The 19,899-nt window shown below is 50.0% G+C and overlaps 1 protein-coding gene across 14 annotated transcripts in view; it reads right to left on the bottom strand.

Annotated features, from left to right (window-relative positions):
• The window catches only part of ADD1 (adducin 1), an 82,677-nt gene that overhangs the window by 34,424 nt on the left and 28,354 nt on the right, over positions 1–19,899 (bottom strand). For 10 of the 14 annotated variants that reach the window (XM_051836685.2, XM_051836678.2, XM_051836688.2 and 7 more), the window contains exons 2-4: positions 7,318–7,394; positions 5,962–6,176; positions 4,491–4,653 (exon numbers count right to left, since the gene is read on the bottom strand). In XM_051836685.2, coding sequence (XP_051692645.1) covers positions 4,491–4,653; positions 5,962–6,156 — 358 coding nt within the window. In that variant the 5' untranslated portion in view covers positions 6,157–6,176; positions 7,318–7,394. Of the gene's footprint in view, positions 1–4,490; positions 4,654–5,961; positions 6,177–7,317; positions 7,395–11,724; positions 11,747–19,899 lie in introns of those variants that run through there. The other 4 variants (XM_051836680.2, XM_070067975.1, XM_070067976.1 and 1 more) reach the window with 2 other exon arrangements.

The following is a 19,899-nucleotide window of genomic DNA, read 5'->3' as shown; positions in this document are numbered from 1 at the left end:
TTGAAAGTCAGAGTTACACAGAGAGAGGCAGGTCTTCCATTCAATGGTTCACTCCCTAATTGGCTGCAACGGCAGGAACCACGCTGATCCGAAGGAACCAGGAGCTTCTTCTGGGTCTCCCACGTGGGTGCAGGGCCCAAGCACTTGGGCCGTCTTCGACTGCTTTCCCAGGCCATAGCGGAGAGCTGGATTGGAAGTGGAGCAGCCGGGTCTTGAACCGGCACTCATATGGGATGCCGGCGCTTCAGGTCAGGGCATTAACCACTGCACCACAGCGCCGGCCCCTGAGTACGTATGTTTACTGCTGTAATTTTCCTTCTAAGCACATTAAGCATTTGACACAGGGGTTGAGATGTGGCCTGGGGGCCAGGGTTGCAGTGCTTGTAACATCCGCATCCCATACTGAGTGCTAGTACAGGCCACGGCTTTCTGCTTCCATCCAACTCCCTGCTAATGCACCTGTAAAGGCAGCTGGAGATGCCCCAAGTGCTTGGGCTCCTCCACCCATCTGAGAAACAAGGAGGGCGTTCCTGGCTCGTGGCTTCTGCCTGGCCAGACCTGGCTGCTGTGGCCGTTTCGGACGGGAACTCAGGAATGGAAAATCTCTATCTCTCCCTCTCTGCTGCTCTGCTCTTCAAATAAAAACAAAAACATAAATATTTTTAAAAGATAAAAAATGAAAAGAAAAATCCATAAAGTATACAATTCAGCTGTTTAAAAAAAAACTCCTTTTCAAATAAAAATGGTTCTGAGATGTTTACCTTCCACATTAGCCCATAAAGTCTGTCTCATAAAGACCATTTTCTCCAACACGGTATCAACATTAATACACTGAAGTCACAAATCATTAAACAAAAAGGGAGCCAGATTTGTGCCATGCAGTAGGCATGCTTAAACGGAAATTTACAGCAATAAATATATACACTAAAATAGAAGAAAAGTTATTTAAAAGCTTTTTGATTAAAGCAAAAGCTGCTTCTTTCTGAAAATATAAAATTAAGTAAATTTTTAAAATAAACCACATTTGGCCGGCACCGCGGCTCACTAAGCTAATTCTCCGCCTTGCGGCGCCGGCACACCAGGTTCTAGTCCCGGTCGGGACGCCGGATTCTGTCCCGGTTGCCCCTCTTCCAGGCCAGCTCTCTGCTGTGGCCAGGGAGTGCAGTGGAGGATGGCCCAAGTGCTTGGGCCCTGCACCCCATGGGAGACCAGGAGAAGCACCTGGCTCCTGCCATCGGATCAGCGCGGTGCGCCGGCCGCAGCGGCCACTGGAGGGTGAACCAACGGCAAAGGAAGACCTTTCTGTCTCTCTCTCTCACTGTCCACTCTGCCTGTCAAAAAAAACACATTTAAAAACAAAATTAAATAAACCTCTCGGCAGATTTCCCAACAGGAGAGGAGGGAGGAAGAAATAACAACTCTGAAGAGTGGGGAGGGGACACCACCACACCTCCCACAGGCTTCAGGAGGAAAACAGAGATAACAGGAACAACTACACCAGGGAATTCTCTAACTCAGATGCAAAGCTCTGAAAAACATAACCATGCAGTTCAGAGAAATAGCCAGCCCTGTTTCTACGAAGCTAAAATTTGTAGTTAAAAAAGATTTCTGAGGTGGCATTGTGGTGCAGCAGGTTAACCACCTCATGTAACGCCAGCATTCTTTATGGGCACCGGCTCAAGTCCCTGCTGCTCCATTTCTTTATTTTTATTTATTTATTTATTTATTTATTTGACAGGCAGAGTGGACAGTGAGAAAGAGAGACAAAGGGAAAGGTCTTCCTTTTCCGTTGGTTCACCCCCAATGGCCGCCGCGGCCGGCGCACCGCGATGCTTCCTTCTGGTCTCCCATGGGGTGCAGGGCCCAAGCACTTGGGCCATCCTCCACTGCCTTCCCAGGCCACAGCAGAGAGCTGGCCTGGAAGAGGAGCAACCAGGACAGAACCAGCGCTCCAACCAGGACTAGAACCCGGTGTGCCAGTGCCGCAGGCAGAGGATTAACCTATTGAGCCACGGCGCCAGCCAAATAAATAAATCTTTAAAAAAATTTTTTTAATTTGCACAAAGAAGATTCTAGGCCTAGATGATATTATGAATTATATCAAACATTTAAGGAACAAATAATCCCAATTCTACACGAACTCTTCCAGAAGATCTCCCAACACATTCTAAGACCCAGCAGTACCTTAACACCAAAACTTCTCAAAGACAAGAAAACAGACCAGGATCTCTAATGAATATAGACTAAAGTCCTTAATGAAATTTCAACAAATAATCTAATGATACATATTTTTAAAAAACACATGAAGGGGCCAGCATTGTTGCGCAGTGGGTTAAAGCCCTGGTCTGCAGCATGGGCATGCCATATGAGTGCTGGTTCAAGTCCCGGCTGCTCCACTTCTGATCCAGCTCTCTGCTATGGCCTGGGAAAGCAGTAGAAGATGGCCCGAGTCCTTGGGCCCTTGCACCCATGTGGGAGACCCGGAAGAAGCTCCTGGCTCCTGGCTTCAGATCAGCTCAGCTCTGGCCATTACAGCCATTTGGGGAGTGACCCAGTGGACGGAAGACCTACCTACCTACCTACCTTTCTTTCTTTCTTTCTTTCTCTCTCTCTCTCTCTCTTTCTTTCTCTCTCTCTCTTTCTCTCTCTCTCTCTTTTTCTTTCTTTCTTTTTCTTTCTTTCTCTCTCTCTCTCTCTCTCTCTTCTTCCCTCCCTCCCTCCCTGCCTCTCCTTCTCTCTCTGTGAAACTCTGACTTTCAAATAAATAAATAAAATCTTTTTTAAAAAAGGATATCTACTAAAACCTAACATTGGACTTAATAATCAAAGACTTGTTCTCCTACAGCAGAGAACAATGCATGTAAACTCAGCACTTGGTGACTACTGTACTGGGAGCTCCAGCCAATGCAGTAAGACAGGGAAAAACCACTGCAATGGAGGGGACAGGCCTCTGTATGACTGCATTCGCCATCTCACTTCCCATGTTCCTGCATCTGATTCTTTCTGTTTACAAAATATTTCAAGCACACAGAAAAATAGAGAACAATGTAAACAACTATGCATCCACTATCTCAGTTCACATATGTCCCTATTCTACTTCCTATCTTTAATTTTCTATAGCATTAATTTTTATTTATTTGAAAAGAGACAGAGGCAGACTGTCCACTCATTGGCTCACTTCTCAAATGCCCACAACACTTGGCGCTGGGCCAGGTGGAAGGCAGCAGCCTGGAATTCAAGCCGGATCTCCGAGTGGGTGGCAGCCGTCACCTGCAGGCATGCCTCAGTGTGTGCGCCAGCAGGAGGCTGGCACCAGAAGCAGAGCCAGAGCGTGAACCAGGCGCGCAGATATGCAACGTGGGCATCCCAAGTAGCATCTTCGCTGCTGCACCAAATGCCCACGTGGCCCCTACTCCACATCCTTAACATCAAAAAGTTTTAGATGATTTTCAAAAGGTGATGGTAGAGACAGCATAGTTTTCCAGTCCTCCTAAATACCTCTCCCAGCTCTGCACAAAAAAAAATTAACTAGGGGGCTGGAGCCGTGGCACAGCAGGTTAACGCCCTGGCCTGAAGCACCAGCATCCCATATGGGTGCTGGATCGAGAACCAGCTGCTCCACTTCCAATCCAGCTCTCTGCTATGGCCTGGGAAAGCAGCAGAAGACGGCCCAAGTGCTTGGGCCCCTGCACCCACATGGGAGACCCAGAAGAAGCTCCTGGCTCCTGGCTTCGGATTGGCACAGCTCTGGTCGTTGTGACCAATTGGAGAGTGAACCAGCTGATGGAAGATCTCTCTCTCTGTGCAACTCTGACTTTCAAATAAATAAATAAATCTTAAAAAAAAATTAACTAGAGCAACTAGGGCAGCAAAACCAAACACCTAAGGCTGCTATCTGCAATGAAACTACCTGGGGCTGGTGCCTGTGGCATAGCAGGTGAAGCCGCCATCTGTGACTTGAGCCCCAGCTGCTCCACTTCTGAGCCAGCTCCCTGCTAATGCACCTGGGAAAGCAGCGGAAGACAGCTCAGGTGTTTGGGACCCTGCCACCTAGGTGGGACACGCAGATGAAGCTCCTGGCTCCTGGCTCTGGCCTGGCTCAGCGCTGGTCATTGCAGACATCTGGGGAGTGAACCAGGACAGAAAATGTCTCTGTCCCTCCCTCTCTCTTTCAAAATAAGTAAGGAAATCTTTAAAAAGAAAAGTCATCTGCCTTGGAAATAAAAGAAGCTCACTGGCTTATAAAAAAAGGAGCCCCCTAAATTCAAAACATTTTCAGGTTTACAGCCTCTCTCTTCCTATGACTAAAACATAGGATGTTCAAAACGCTCAACTCTGTGCTTCACAGCTGCGCTCAGGAATCTACCTGGAACACCACGGCTCCTGTGTGAAGAGCCAGGAATCTACCTGGAACAGCACAGCTCCTGTGTGAAGAGCCAGGAATCTACCTGGAACACCACGGCTCCTGTGTGAAAGCCAGAACTACTCACTCATGTTTAAGGCAGCCATCCCTCCTTGCGGCGCTGCTGGGTAGACATTCGGGACGTTTGCGGTCATAAAGTCTGCAATCTGCTGCAACGCCAACAGGCCTGTGGGATGCTTCCCCTTCTTGAATTGTTCTTGTATCATGGATTCCAGTTCTTCACAGAAAGCCTAGTGAGAGGCAGATTGAAAAGTGAGACGGCCGCTGCTCCTCCATCCTGCAGGGGCAGGGAGGAGGGGACCACTACTGGAACCAGCTGCTCGTTTGTTTTTGCCAGTGCTGGAACAACGAACGGATGTTCTCATCCGTGACTGCTGGGAGCATGAGCGGGACGTTCTTTCTGATAAGTAATGTCACAACAGAAAAGCTAAACGATGTGAACAGGAATTCTATCCTGCACATCTGTTCTAAGGAAATACTCAGGGAGGAGCTCAAAGATGCTTCATGACGATGTTCCTTCCAGCACCACCGAGCAAAGGGAGCGCCTACTTTACAGAGAGCAAAGGTTACACGGGCAGGGAGTGGGAGTGCAGTGTGCACATTCAACACGAAAAGCCACAATTAAATGGCACAAAACTGCCCTTGACATATTTTTAGTATAAAAGCTTATAAAGCAATACAGTTTTTGTAAATACAAATCTAAACACACATGAAAACTAAAAATAAATACATCAAAATGTTCCTTATACTTATCTTAGTGATAAAATTAGTAATTTAAAAATTCTACTTTGTGTTTTTCAGTATTTTCTTCAAAATGCTTTTGAAAATACATTCTAGGGGCTGGCGCTGTGGCGTAGTGGGTAAGACCACTTCCTGCAGGGCCAGCATCCCATATAGGAGCCATATTGCAGCCATCTGGGGGAGTGAACCCGTAGGTGGAAAATTCTCTCTCTCCCTCCTCTAACTCTTAAAAATATATAAATAAATCTTAAAAAACATAAAATTGTTATTAAAACAGTAAATAACACCAAACAAAATCTATTAATGAAAGCCCTTTACATGCTGCCTTTACTGCTAAATCCCAGCTCCTTGACAACACATAAGGGTCAATCGCATCATTAAAAACTGGATCTGCCAAACACCACCCCACAAAAATACACTGGGGATAAAGAGAAGATTTAGAAAAAAAACAAAAAAAGACAGACACAAGAGTGGCAGCATCAGCACACGAACACTCTGAAGACGATGCTGCTCAGCCTGGCCTGGCTGGCTCAGGACGTGCAGGCCAGCAAGGCCCACTACTCTTCCAGGACTGGCTCTGTGTTTGGAGGAAACAGTGATTCTTAAATCATCCCAATATATGAAGGCTCCCAGGAGCCGCAGCAGGAGAGCGCAAACGAGAAACAACGCGCCCGTCCCTATGGCCCTGAGACTTCTCACCACCAGTCTGCCAGCACGAGCTAAACCGAACGCTCCCTCAGCCACACACACAGGCGCTGACTTCCCGGGCGAGGAGCGGGGAAAGCCTCTCGTCTTACAGGGCTCTGCAGGATCATGGACACCCTCTTCTTCTGCTCCATCATGTTGAAGTCCTGGCGCAGGTCCGGCGCCATGTTCCTTTCGCGCAGGTATTCCGGATTGTTCTCATCGACCCTGTCGAAGTATCTCTCCTTGTGAGGGGCTGTGGTCGGGGGTGGTGCGGTCACCACTGTGGCCCGAGTGTCACCATTCATCGCACTCTCCTTCTAGGTTCCTACAGAATCAGAATAAAAGAAATTACTGCTCAGATCAGTGCCAATAGCATTTCATAGTGAGCGCATCAGCCTGAGACACAGCTGTCAGCTCAGAGGAGATGCTGGCCACCTGGCAGGAGACCTGGCACGGGAGGTTTCTCTGGCCTGAGAAGCAGGAGCTGACCAGCGGTCTCCCACTGTTTCCTGAACCGACAGCAGAGGCTGCCCTGGCCACTGTCCCTCAGCAGAAAGAAGAGCAGTCTAGCAAAGTGTGTGTCTCCCGACAAGTCCAGAGAGAACTAGGTCTGCTAACAGCAGCAGTTTCTGAAAGGCCCTTCAAAAAGACTGGGAAAACAAAATCAAAAGATAAGTTTGGGGGCTGGCGCTGTGGAGCAGTGGGTTAACACTCTGTCCTGAAGTGCTGGCATCCCATATAGGCGCTGGTTCGAGACCCAGCTGCTCCACTTCCGATCAAGCTCTCTGCTATGGCCTGGGAAAGCAGTGGAAGATGACCCAAGTCCTTGGGCCTCTGCACCCTTGTGGGAAACCTGGAAGAAGCTCCTGGCTCCTGGCTTTGGATTGGCACAGCTCCAGCCGCTACGGCCAATTCGGGGGTGAAGAAGTGGGTGGAGGACCTCTTTCTCTCCCTCTCTCCCTCTCTCTCTCCTTCTGCCTCTCCTCTCTGTGTAACTCTTTCACATAAATAAAATAAATCTTAAAAAAAAAAGATAAGCTTATTTTGGTGTAAAAAAACATTTTGGGGGGCCAGCACTGTGGCGCAGTGGGTTAAGCCACTACCTGCAGTGCTGGCATCCCATATCAGAATGCTGGTTCAAGTCCCTGCTGCTCCACTTCTGATCAGCTCCCTGCTAATGTGCCTGGGAAGGCAGCAGAAGGTGGCCCACGTACCTGGGCCCCTGTCATCCATGCAGGAGACCAGGTGGCATTCCTGGCTTCTGGCTTCAGCTTGGCCCAGCCATAGATGTTGTTTAGGGAGTGAACTAAGAGATGGGAGATCTTTCTTGCTTTCTCTCTCTCTCTCTCTAACTGCCTTTCAAATAAGTAAATCTTGTAAAAAATTTTGCTTGAAGTGCATGCTTGGAAGGGTCTTCAAAAAGATTATGGGAGGGGCTGGCGCTGTGGCGCAGGTTAATCCTCTACCTGTGGTGCCAGAATCCGATATGGACACCAGTTCTAGTTCCGGCTGCTCCTTTTCCGATCCAGCTCTCTGCTGCAGCCTGGGAAAACAGAAGAAGATGGTACAATTCCTTGGGCCCCTGCACCCCGCATAGGAGACCCAGAAGAAGCTCCTGGCTCCTGATACCTGGCTTCAGTTCGGCTCAGCTCCAGTCATTGTGGCCACTTGGGGAGTGAACCAGTGGATGGAAGACCTTTCTCTCTGTCTCTCCCTCTCACTGTCTATATCTCTACCACTCAAATAAATAAATACATAAATAAATAAAATCTTTTTTTAAAAAAGCTATGGGAAACATATCCAGCATCCCAAGTTTATTATGAAAAAACTAGGGCTGACGCTGTGGCGCGGCAGGTTAGCGCCCTGGCCTGAAGTGCTGGCATCCCATATGGGTGCCGGTTCTAATTATAGCTGCTCCTCTTCCGATCCAGCTCTCTGCTATGGCCTGGGAAAGCGGTGGAGGATGGCCCAGGTCCTTGGGCCCCTGCACCCATGTGGGAGACCTGGAAGAAGCTCTTGGCTCCTGGCTTCGGATCGGCGCAGCTTCGGCCATTGTGGCCAATAGGGAATGAACCAGCGGATGGAAGACTTTTCTCTCTCTCTTTCTCTCTCTCTGCCTCTTCTCTCTCTGTGTAACTCTGATTTTCAAATACATTAATAAATCTTAAAAAAGAAAAAACTATGTAGTTACAGTTTTTAAAAATTTTTTGCACCCAAATAAATGTCTTTTAATTCTATTTTCCACAAACCTTTTGAAATAGGTGAACCATGTCCCTGAGTTGATGGCAAGTGATAGAATGAAGGACACGGGTGTGAACACCATCAAGCCCTGGGACTCTGCTCAAGCAGACCCGGAATTCTGCATATCCTGAGTTCCCAGTGACCCCAGTGCTGCTTAACTCAGATCACACTTTTAACAAAGGCTTTAAAGAACAGTTTGTGGGGTCGGTGCTGTGGCATAGCGGGTAAAGCCACCTCCTGCAGGGCCAGCATCCCATATAGGAGCTGGTTTGAGTCCCAGCTGCTCCACTTCCGATCCAGCTCTCTGCTATGGCCTGGGAGAGCAGCAGAAGATGGCCCAAGTCCTTGGGCCCCTACACTCACTTGGGAGATCCAGAGGAAGCTCCTGGCTTTGGTTCAGGGCATTGTGGCCATCTGGGAAGTGAACCAGTGGATGGAAGGCCTCTCTCTCTCTCTCTCTCTCTCTCTCTGCTTCTGCCTCTGTGTAACTCTGCCTTTCAAATAAATAAAATGAATGTTTAAAAAAAGAACAGTTTGTTTATGCAAAAATATTTTTATTGTGGTACCAACAGCCACAGAAATCAATTAAAAAAAATAATTTTGGAGGCCAGTGCTGTGAAGTAGTAGGTAAAGCCACTGCCTGTAGTGCAGACATTCCACATTGCCGCTGGTTCAAGATCTGGCTGCTCCACTTCTGATCCAGCTATCTGCTATGGCCTGGGAGAGCAGCAGAAGATGGCCCAAGTAGGATACATAGCATTATAATTTCTTCATTACTAAACAAGTCCCATTTTCACTAGCAGATAAGGGTGAATGGGTTCATTTTAGAGGCAACGGTGGCTGCTGCCTGGTTTCAAGAGACAGACAGAAAGAAAGAATCTCTGTAAAACGCAATAGGCAGGGCCTACTTTCCCCTTGTTACAAACTGCCAATCAAGGGGTACAAGAGACCGCAGCAGCAGCAAGCCTTCCATTCCTCCAAGACAACACCTGTGACCTTAAACCTAAATGAAAGCCCAATAATCAAGAATAATTGTACTTTTCATACAGACTTGCACTTGGTGTTCTCAATTACGGCTTCAAGATTTTCTTTTAAAAATTTTTATTCATTTATTTGAGAGGCAGAGTCGGGGTGGGGGGTGAGAGAAAGACATACAAGAGAGCAAGCTTCTATCTACTGGTTCACTCCCCAAATACCTGCAATGGCTGGGCCAGGCCAAATCTGGGAGTGGGGAACTCCATGTAGGTCTCCAGTCACCGCAGCCGTCACCACTGCTGCCCAGGGTCTGCATCAGAGCAGGCTGACTGTGGATAAAGTCTCCTCTAGACAACCTGGAAACAAAGGCCCCTGCTAGCCTCCCCCAGTCCTTCCATGAGAACCTCCCTGCCTGTTCCTTGCCAGGCTTCAGCCGTGAAGTCAGGTTAGAAAACACTGTTTCTGGGGCCAGCGCTGTGGCATAGTAGGCATCAGCTTGACACCACACCAGAGCGCCAGCCCAAGATCTGTCTCTCCCTCTCTCTGCCTGTAACTCTACCTCTCAGATTAATTAATTAATTGATTTCTTAAAATCTTAGGACTGGCATTGTAACTTCTTGCCATCTCCTCTCTGGCAGACATGGTCGCTTGTGGGTAACTATTCCAAGTGTTGTTCACATGACTTACTCTTGAATCCCTAAACTCAGAACTCTCAAACCAAAGGCTGAAAGAAGGAAGGAGGTAGCCATGACAGAAATCCTTGGAATAAGACGCCGGCTAGAGACCCCAGGGGGTCTTATCGGAGTTCTTAAATATTGTTAAGACATTTCTCAGAAAGCTGAGCAACCGTCAGAAAACGAAGAACTGCTCAACAGAAAACAGGTCAGGAGGCGCCAGGCACGCTCGTGTGGCCACCACTGGTGTCCCTGGCCACCTGGCTCCCAGCTCCACAGAGCCTTTGGAGCTGTAGACAGGAGGGCATCTTCCCGTCTCTACCGAGCCCTGACACTCCTTGTATCGCCACTGGAGCAACTTTCTACTTTATCTGCAAGGTGCCAGAGACAGAAAGATACAAGAGTGGGAAACAACAGACAAAACAGTCCTGGTGCCCACTTACAACGCGCCTGCAGGGGCAGGGAGAAAGAGCAGACAGGATACTGGAGGTTCAGCTGCAATCGCCCCTCCCCCAAAGCTCATGTATTGCGGTCCTAACCCCCAGCATCCCCCAGTGTGAGCTTATTTGGAAACAAGAGTTGTTGCAGATGTCATGAGCTAAGATGAGATCACACTGGAGCTGGGTGGGCCCTAATCCAACACAACGGATGTCCTCATGCCAAGGACGCATATGGACCCAGACACACACAGGACAGCACACGAAGATGAAGGCAGCAGTGGGGGTGATGCTCCTGCAGCCAAGGACACCAGGGATCACCAGCGACCACCAAGAGGAAGAGGGGCCTTAAACAGTCCCCGCAGCCTCAGACGGAGCCAGCCCTGCGGACACCCTGCTTTCAGACCTCTGGCTTCCAGACCTGAGAGACGCTGCATTCTTGGTGGTGTAGCCACCCAGTCCGCAGACCATCATTACAGCAGGCAACCCGGGGAAACTGGGGAAACTCAGGAGGGCTCCCTGGGACAGATGCTTGCCAGGTGGCCTGAGGAAGGTGGCGGTGCTTGGTGGCGCAGAATCCCCCGACTGCATCCTAAGTGCAGGCACTCAGTGTTTGATAGTCGGACGGAGCTGTTCTCTCTTCTAACACTCTCAGCACCACTCACCCTCAGTACCCAATTCAAGGGGCCTGCGCTGTGGCCTAGCAAGTGAAGCTGCCACTGTCTGCAGCGCCAGCATCCCACATGGGTGCCAGTTTGAGTTCCAGCTGCTCCGCCTCCGATCCAGCTCCCTGCTGATGTGCCTGGAAAAGCAGTGGAGGATGCCCAAGTGCTTAGGCCCCTGCACCCACGTGGGAGACTCAGCTGAAGCTCCTGGCTCCTGGCTGTGTTCTGGCCCCGCCCTCGGTGTGACGGTGATTTAAGGAGTAAACCAGTATATGGAAGTTCTCTCTCCATCCCGCCTAACTCTTTCAAATATATTAATTAAAAAAAAAAAATCCAACTCAGATAATCCCTGCTCTGTGCAGCTGGCACAGGGCCTCCTGGGTGCTGGGACTCTATTCCCACCCCTTCCCAGCCACGTCAAGCAGGACCACGACACTCATCCACATGACTCCCCAGCACCAGTCTGTGGATCACGGAGGCACAGGGCCCCCTCGAGGCTTCGTTCTTCAAGTACAGCATGCTACCAGGGCACCCTGACTCCTCCGGGAGGAAGGGATCCGTGAGATCCATCATGAGGACATGTCAAACAGGAGGAGGAGCCCCTGCTGGAAAGACTGGCAAGATTTTCTAGACTTGGAGGAGCCAACACTGCCGGCCACACCCAGGCAGAGGGCTGGGGAGTGCAGTACAGCAGCACACACCCTGGCCAGCTCGCGGCCACAGGAGACACGGAAGCACCGGACAGTCATTACAAACTCAGAAACCTGCAGTCCTGGGAGGGGTGCAGTGCCAGGCAGGGAAAGGGGAGCCCAAATCTCTCCTGGCAGGAGGGAACCGGCATCTGGCAACTACCCCAAATAAGACAGCGCACAGCCACTCACTGCTCACAGCTCTTGCTCCCTCAGAGAAACGCCCACCTCCTGTGGCGGGCTCTTCCTGCCGGCTTCAGGCTGAGTGCGCCTGCCCTGCATGGGACCACGCAGCTCAGCGAAAGCCTTTAAGCTCTCTGATTGGATCATGTCTATTCCTGTCTCCAGATGCTGTCCTGCAGTTCAAAAGGCCCCTCTGAAAACATCCCAGGTAAAAGTACCCTTGTTTCCTTCAGGCCAAGTACTGACCTAAGGCTCATTTTTATGTGTATTAACTTGTTTTTCCCTGCAGATCTAGGTACAAAGCAGGGGTTGCTAGTTCTGAGCCCAGGCTGCCTGGCTCCACGGTCCGGCTCTCTGCCACCCTGCACACCACCTCCCACCATCAGCTGTCTGGGAGCAGCACAAATAGGAAAAGTAAAAATGAAAAAGCAACCCAGAACTAGCAACGCACCGCAGCCTCATCTCCCACACGTCCACCTTGCTTCTCGGGGACTCGCTCCCTTGGGGATTCTCTGGCTCCCTTTCCCCTTCCTGAGGAACACTGTTAACAGCGCCCAGCCAGTCCCCACGCGGCTACAGAGCAGTCTTCCCTTTAGCTGCAGGAGGCATCGATCCTGTGGCGCATTACCACGTGTGTTCCGGTCCTTGCTCAAGGCTGACCAGGCAGCAGCAGAGAAGCTGAAGCCAGGGCTAGGCCTGGAGACGGCATCGCGACTGCCTCTCAGGCAGGCCTCTTCAGCACCAGGGGCACCTCCAGGGACCGCAGCAGGCTCCCTGCCACCACTGTAAAGCCTCACCACACGAGACTCCTCCCTGGAAAGTAAAACGTCTCCAGCGCAAGGGTCCAAGAGGCTGACCAGTACCTGAATTCGGTAAGTGCCAGTGTTTCCACATTCGTGGGTCAACACGCCTACAAGATTTCTCTATTTGCAGATGAAAAACTAACTCTGGTTGTTACGTTTCAAAGGCCTCACAGTAAATAAGCAGCCAACTCAGCACCTGAACCCAAGCCTACTCATTCCAACGGCAGGATCACCTAGTTTCCTGCATACAGGAAATCAGAACACGAACACACCGGGCTCCAGCACTCTTCCCAACACTGAGCATATCAACAGGCACCACTGAAGATCTGCTGGGGCTTCTGCCTGCCACGCCAGCATTCTATATGCGCACCAGCTCAAGTCCCAGCTGCTCCACTCTGGCCCAGCTCCCTGCCAATGCAGGGAAAGTAGCAGAGGGTGTTCCAAGTCCTTGGGCCCTGCACCCACGTGGGAGACCCAGAAGAAGCTCCTGACATCGGTCAGGCCCAGCCCTGGCCACGGTGGCCATTTGGGGAGTGACCCAGCAGATGGAAGCTCTCATGCACATGCACTCTCCCCCCGCCACCCCTCCCCATAACTGTGCCTTTCAAATACATTTTTTTAATCTTTTTTTAAAAAAAGATTTATTCATTTATTTGAAAGGCAGAGCTACAGAGAGGCAGAGGCAGAGGCAGAGAGACAGGGAGACAGCGAGACAGGGAGACAGGGAGAGAGAGAGAGAGAGAGAGGTCTTCTATCCACTGGTTCACTCCCCAAATGGCCGCCAACAGCAAGAACTGAGCCAATCCGAAGCCAGGGGCTTGGAACTTCTTCCGGGTCTCCCACGTGGGTGCAGGGGCCCAAGGACTTGGGCCATCTTCCACTGCTTTCCCAGGCCACAGCAGAGAGCTGGATCGGAAGTGGAGCAGCCGGGACTCAAACTGGTACCCACATGGGATGCAGCACTGCAGTCAGCGGCTTTACCCACTGCAACACAGCACTGGCCCCAGTAAAATCTTAAAAAAAAAATCTGTTACATAAGCAAATGGGAGAGGGCCATAAAACCACTCTGTGTTACATTTCTTACAAAATCTTTCAACAGAAGCGACTCCACTTGAAATTCAGTACCTGCAGGTGCCCTGTGAGCACACGTCAATCAGGAAACTGACAAGCACCATCAAGAAGAAAGCTCATCACGCAGGTCACAGTGAAGACTTCAGGAGTGGACAGCACTGCGGCTGTGCCTGGGCTCCACCCACGTGGGAGACCTGCAAGAAGCTCCTGCTTTGGCTTGACCCTGTCCCGGCCATCGAAGCCATCTGGGAAATGAACCAGAGGATAGAAGATAATTCTCTCTCTCTCTCTCTCTCTCTCTCTCTAATTCTGACTTACAAATAAATGAAACAAATCTTTAAAAAAAAAAAATAGATTCCAGGAAGAGAATCTTGGAGAGGTAATTTTTAAAAATTTTATCTTAGATTCACTTTATGTGAAAGGCAGAGAGAGAGAGACACAAAAAGACAGAGAGGTCTTCCATCCACTGTCTCACCCACTAAATGCTTGCAACAGCTATGGCTGGGCCAGGCCAAAACCAGGAGCTTGAAACTCCATCCAGGCATCCCACGTGGGTAGCAGGGACCCAGGTACTTGAGCCATCATTTGCTGCTTCCCAAGTGTGCAGTGGCAGGAAGCTGGATTGGAAACGGAGGAGCCAGGACTCGAACCAGGCACACCAATATGACATGCAGGAGTCCTAGGCTGGTCTCTTGACCACTGAGTAGGACAACTGCCCCCAGAAGAGGCAGTTCTATACACTACTAGCACGGCAGTAGAGGGCTCCGCTGTCACACCCCCGCTGAGCAGTGTGCCCTGAACAGCGGCAGGGAGGAGGCGCAGCACACAGCTTCATCCTCTACAGGGCCATGCGTCCTCATTTTACTCTGCTGTCTGCCCTCTGCCCTTCAATCACTACAGCATTTTTATTGTTAACTATATTTTTGCTGAAGTTGCAAAGTGCCTAAAAAGTTACTGTTCACTGAAAAAACTTTTCCTGAATTTTATTTCATGAGGATAGTTTGCTAAGTAATGGTTTCAGTGGGATTTTTACTTATTGTCTGTGGGAGGGGATGAGAAAATTGGCAGGCTGGTGGGTAAAGATTAAAACACTGACCACAACAAGCAGGCAGGCAGGGCTGCTTGTTTTCCAGAATTTGACGGTCAGCAACTAAACGTCCCTAGCTGCGAAGTAACTGCTTCCTGTGGGACGGCACAGCCAGCAGACCTACTGAGTCAGGAACAACACAGCGCTGAGTGTGCTAGGAAAACACTGATATTCTGTGCACAGAAAGCTGAAATGTGAGCTACTTCATTACTTCTGAAACTCCGAAGGTAGTGCCAAGCTTTCCTTTTGAGAGTTAGGCAGGAAGCATTTTTAAAAATCACCAAATAAAGCTAAGTAAGATTCTGCCAAAGACATGCTCCCTGAAAAGTAGTATGTCAGCAGATACAGATTTAATTCTTCTCCCTCTCCCTCCCTCCTTCCCTCTCTCTCTCTCCCTCTTTTTCTGTAATTCTTTCAAGCAAATATTTAATAAATCTATGAAATGAATAAGTAAATAAATTGCCAAGTCTCAAGCATTGTGTTTTAGCTGCACAAGACAAGCTAAGGCATAGAGGAGCCAGCACTGTGGCTCAGTGGGTTAAAGCCCTGGCCTAAAGCGCCGGCATCCCAAAAGGGCACCGGTTCTAGTCCCAGCTGCTCCTCTTCCGATCCAGCTCTCTGCTATGGCCTGGGAAAGCAGTGGAAGATGACCCAAGTCCTTGTCCCCTGCACTCATGTGGGAGACCTGGAAGAAGCTCCTGGCTTCTAGCTTTGGATCAGCACAGCTCCAGCCATTGTGGCAAACTGGGGAGTGAACCAGCGGATAGAAGACCTCTCTTATCTCTACCTCTCTCTGTAACTCTTTCAAATAAATAAAACAAATCTTAAAAAAAAAAAAAAAAAAGGCTAAGATGTAGATCAAGTCCAACCCCTTCATTTTAAAAAGAGGTCAACAAAGGCTCAGAGAAAGAGACCAGGGTATCACTAGCAGAGAGCAGCAGCAGCCTGGCTCAAATGTGCATGCGGCATCCCCCAAGTCCAGACCCTGGACTAGGCACGCAGCTTCTCTCTGGGACACACACGCCTTGTCTATGAAGCCAGCACAGCAATGGCAGGCTTGAAGGGCACTGTGGGAATCAGAAAAGCTGTCTGCAGAGCGTTCAGCAGGGTGGGGCAGACAGTGGCTAAGACTTGTGGACAAAGCTGTATTTCGGGATCCTGGCTTCCAGGCCTTGGATTTCCTCAGCAAACTGCTTCTGGCTCACATGACTTTCACACAAATAACAGGAAACATCTGACCTTGTAAAAACTACAGTTGATTTCAAAAATACATTAAATATTTCTTCTCATATATATAGTTTTTGTGATCACATCACTTTTTTATATTAACAGCCAATCTTTTTAAAGATTTATTTATTTATTTATTTGAAAGGCAGAGTTGAGAGAGAGATCAATCTTCCATTTGCTGGTTCTCTCCCTAAATGGCCAAAATAACCAGGGCTGGACCAGGTTAAAGCCAAAAGCCTGGCACTCCATCCAGGTCCCCCGTGGTGAACGTTCAGGGCCCAGGCACCCAGGCCATCCTCCACTGCTTTCCCAGGTCATAGCAGGGAAATCAGACGGGCTCGAGTAGAGCATCCGGGACTCAACCAACGCCCTTGTCGGTGCCAGCACTGTGGGTGGCAGCTTTACCAGCTACTCCACATCACAAGCCCCACCAAATAATTTCTGAAGTCTTCAAAAACTCCAAATGATATCTGAAAGGGACAATCAATGAATGTTAAGCCACAAATGGGGAAAAAATAGACAAAAGAAGACTATGATTCCAAGTGCATCTGTATTAGTTTTGCTTCACCACAGTGATGTCATTTCAACAATATGGCTGCTGAGGGCAAGAGAGAACCCCAACTCCAGAAGGCTCTGCACGTGAGCCTCAAGAGCCCGCAGCCCCAAGGCACTGTCCAGTTGCGACTGAAGCACAGAAAAGGCAGCTGTCGCACTGTCACTGGGTGGGCACTCATTCAGCTGTGTCAAGCACCTACCAAGCACCAACCAGCAGGTGTCGAGATGCCTGGGAGGCATCAGTGAGCCAAACAGGGAACCCACCTTCTGGTACAGGGGGCCAGGCAGTACGTGCGAGTAGTAAATGAATTCCATGTGCGGTAGAAGGTGACCGCTGAGTGAAGACTCCCAGACCCTCAGGTGGTGCGGCTGTGAGGCCAGGTGACACTCACACACCCAGGACGGGGCCAGGCAAGGTTGATAAATAAGCAAAGTTACACAGAGGTAAAGAAACGAGGTAAGCCTCTGCTCCATCTTAGAGAAAACTAATGCCAGGGATCGGACTAAATTCACAGCTCCTGGGCTGGTGTTTGGCCTGGCAACCGGACGCTGGCCAGGATGCCTGCGTGCCCTGCCTGAACAACTGGGCTCTGTATCTGCACTGGCAGCTCCTGATTCCAGGGCTCTCCTAATGCAGACCCGGGCAGGCAGCAGTGAAGGCTGAGTGCCCAGCTGCCAGTGTGGGTCCCACTCGGGGTCACTGCAGACACTGGGAAGAGTGAGCAGACAAATGGGAGCCCCTTCTCTGTTTCTCTGTGTGAGTGTCTCCCACAAATATTAAACAAAAGAACTCACAGCTCAGAAACCCCTAGGCTGAACCTCGGAGCCCAAGCTCAGTAGAAGCTAGTTTCCATTTCTCTAACCACGTTCATCTCACCCGCTCTCAGCAGCACCTGGCACGGCCACTCCCTCCTACAGGAAATGCCAGTCTGGTTCCCTCCTCTCTCTACAGCTACTCCGGGAGCTTCCTGTGTGGCCCTTCCTCTCTGTCCTAAGTTAGGACCCTCAGTGCCGCAAGCAGCTGCTTCTCTCCAGCTCTTCTGCTATCAGGCCCACCCACGCCCACTCTTGCATACCACGTCTCCAGTGATTCCCACCCAGGCCCCACCCGAGAGTCACCAGGACAGCTTTACAAAATGGATTTTTTTTTTTTTAAAAGAGAGACAGAGAGATCAATCTTCAAACCACTGGTTACCTCACCAAATGGCAGCAACAGTCAGGGCTAGGCCAGGCCAAAGCCAGGAGCTCAGCACTTCTTCCAGGTCTCCCATGTGGGTGCAGGGGACCAAGGACTTAGGCTATCTTCCACTGCTTTCCCATGCACACTAGCAGGGAGCTGGATCAGAAGTGGAGCAGCCAGGTCTCGAATCAGCACCCTTATGGGATGCTGGTGTCGCAGGTAGAGGCTTAACCTACTAAGCCGAAACACCGGCCCCTACAAAATGAACTAGAACCAAGCCCACACCAGTGGAACCCAGGCCTCTAAGATTGAAGCCTGCAGGCTGGCGCTGTGGTGTAGCAGGTAAAGCCACTGCCTGCAGCGCTGGCATCCCATATGGGCACCGGTTCAAGACCTGGCTGCTCTGCTTCCAATCCAGCTCTCTGCCGTGGCCTGGGAAAGCAGTGGAAGATGGCCCAAGTGCTTGGGCCCTGCACCTGTGTGGGAGACCCAGAAGAAGCTCCTGGCTCCTGGCTTCGGATGGGCACAGCTCTCCAACCACTGCAGCCAACTGGGGAGTGAACCAGCAAAAGGAGTGGTGTCGCTCCCCCTCTTCGTGGAGGAACGACACAGGACCCTGCGCTGTTCTTTCGTCTGCTCGGCCCTTCCCGGGTTTGCTGCTGGTTCTTCCCGGGTTGGCTACTGTCCCTTCCACCTCCGTGGAAGGGCAGTTCCCCCTGGCCACATTCCCCACTTCCGCAGGGGAGCGGCACACCGCCGGCCGGCTCTCTCGGGGGCTGCACAGGTGTTCCCTTAGATGTTCCCCTTAGATGTTCCTGGTGCATGCCGTCTCTCTCCTCCTTTATAGTCCTCCTCTGCCAATCCTAACTCGGCTGCCCACACGCCGAGTACGCTGCTCTCCTCCAATCAGGAGCAGGTCCTACAGTTTATTGGCTGAACTGGAGGCAGCTGTGTAGAAGCTGTTTTCTTCTCTCCCAGCACCATATTGTGGGAGAGCAGATGCATAGAATAAGTCTTAATTCCAGTAACTTAGTCTAGTCCGGGTTGCTCCCCACAAGTGGAGCTTGGACATCAGCATTTTTAAAGCTCTCCAGGGGTCTGGAATCTTACACAGCACCTGGGCCCTTGCTCTGCTTCCAAGTCCAGCTTCCCACTAAAGTACACCCTAGGAGGCAACAGAAGATAATTCAAGGATTTGGGTCCCTGCCACCCAAGTGGGAGACTCAAATGGGGTTCCTGGCTCCAGACTTCAATCTGGCCAGTCCTGGCTGTTGTGGGCATTTATGGAGTAAACAAGTCAACAGGTGAGCCTTCTGCCTCTGGCTTTCAAATAAAAAGGAAAAAAAAAATCTGTTTAAGCTCTCCAGGTAAGCCAAATGTGCAGTCCCAGTTACACTATAAGACCCCAAATGTTTACCTCCAGCCCTAAACTCCAATGAGTTCATAACTGTACGTCCAAATGCCAGTAAAACATGTTCGAATGCTTACAGTCCACAGAAACCTAACTTATACAAAGCATGACTCTTTTTTTTTTTAAAGTTTTTATTTATTTATTTGAGAGATAGAGTTACAGACAGTGAGAGGGAGAGACAGAGAGAAAGGTCTTCCATTTGCTGATTCACTCCCCAAATGGCTGCAGTGACTGGAGCTGGGCCAATCTGAAGCCAGGAGCCAGGAGCTTCTTTCAGGTCTCGCACGTGGGTGCAGGGTCCCAAGGACTTGGGCCATCTTCTACTGCTTTCCCAGGCCACAGCAGAGAGCTGGATTGAAAGTGGAGCACCGGCCTCAAAGCACAATTCTTAATCTCCACCAGTCTCGTCTCCCTGCTTCAACTGAAAATCAGTTAATTCATGGAAAATGCTTAGAATCCATTTCTGACACACAGGAAGCTTTGGAGTACTGGCTCTGAGTATCAGTATCACAGAGTTAGTGTATTCTGATGTAGCCCCCACAAGGCAAGAAACTTCCGTCTTAGGAGAGCACATAGACACATTCAAGGACAAATGCACTTCTAGCCTCAGATTCTGGACGAACAACGTGAATATGATTCCAAATCTCAATTTCGAGACACTGTAAGGAAAGCTTCCACTTCGCTTCATTCAATCGCAACTGACGTAGAACTAAGGAGACTCTGGGGATTTGGTGAAAATTAAATACACTCCAAAATTCAGTTCGTCACTCACGAGGACATTCCAGACTACAAACGAACAATCTGCAAATCAAACTGGGTTCTGTGCCCTGAGTTAACTGAGTTTCATGTT

This window comes from Oryctolagus cuniculus, chromosome 2 (genome assembly GCF_964237555.1).
Source record: "Oryctolagus cuniculus chromosome 2, mOryCun1.1, whole genome shotgun sequence".
Lineage (NCBI taxonomy): Eukaryota > Metazoa > Chordata > Mammalia > Lagomorpha > Leporidae > Oryctolagus > Oryctolagus cuniculus.
The sequence above is the reverse complement of the archived record's forward strand: the minus strand, read 5'-3'. Positions and strand labels throughout refer to the sequence as shown.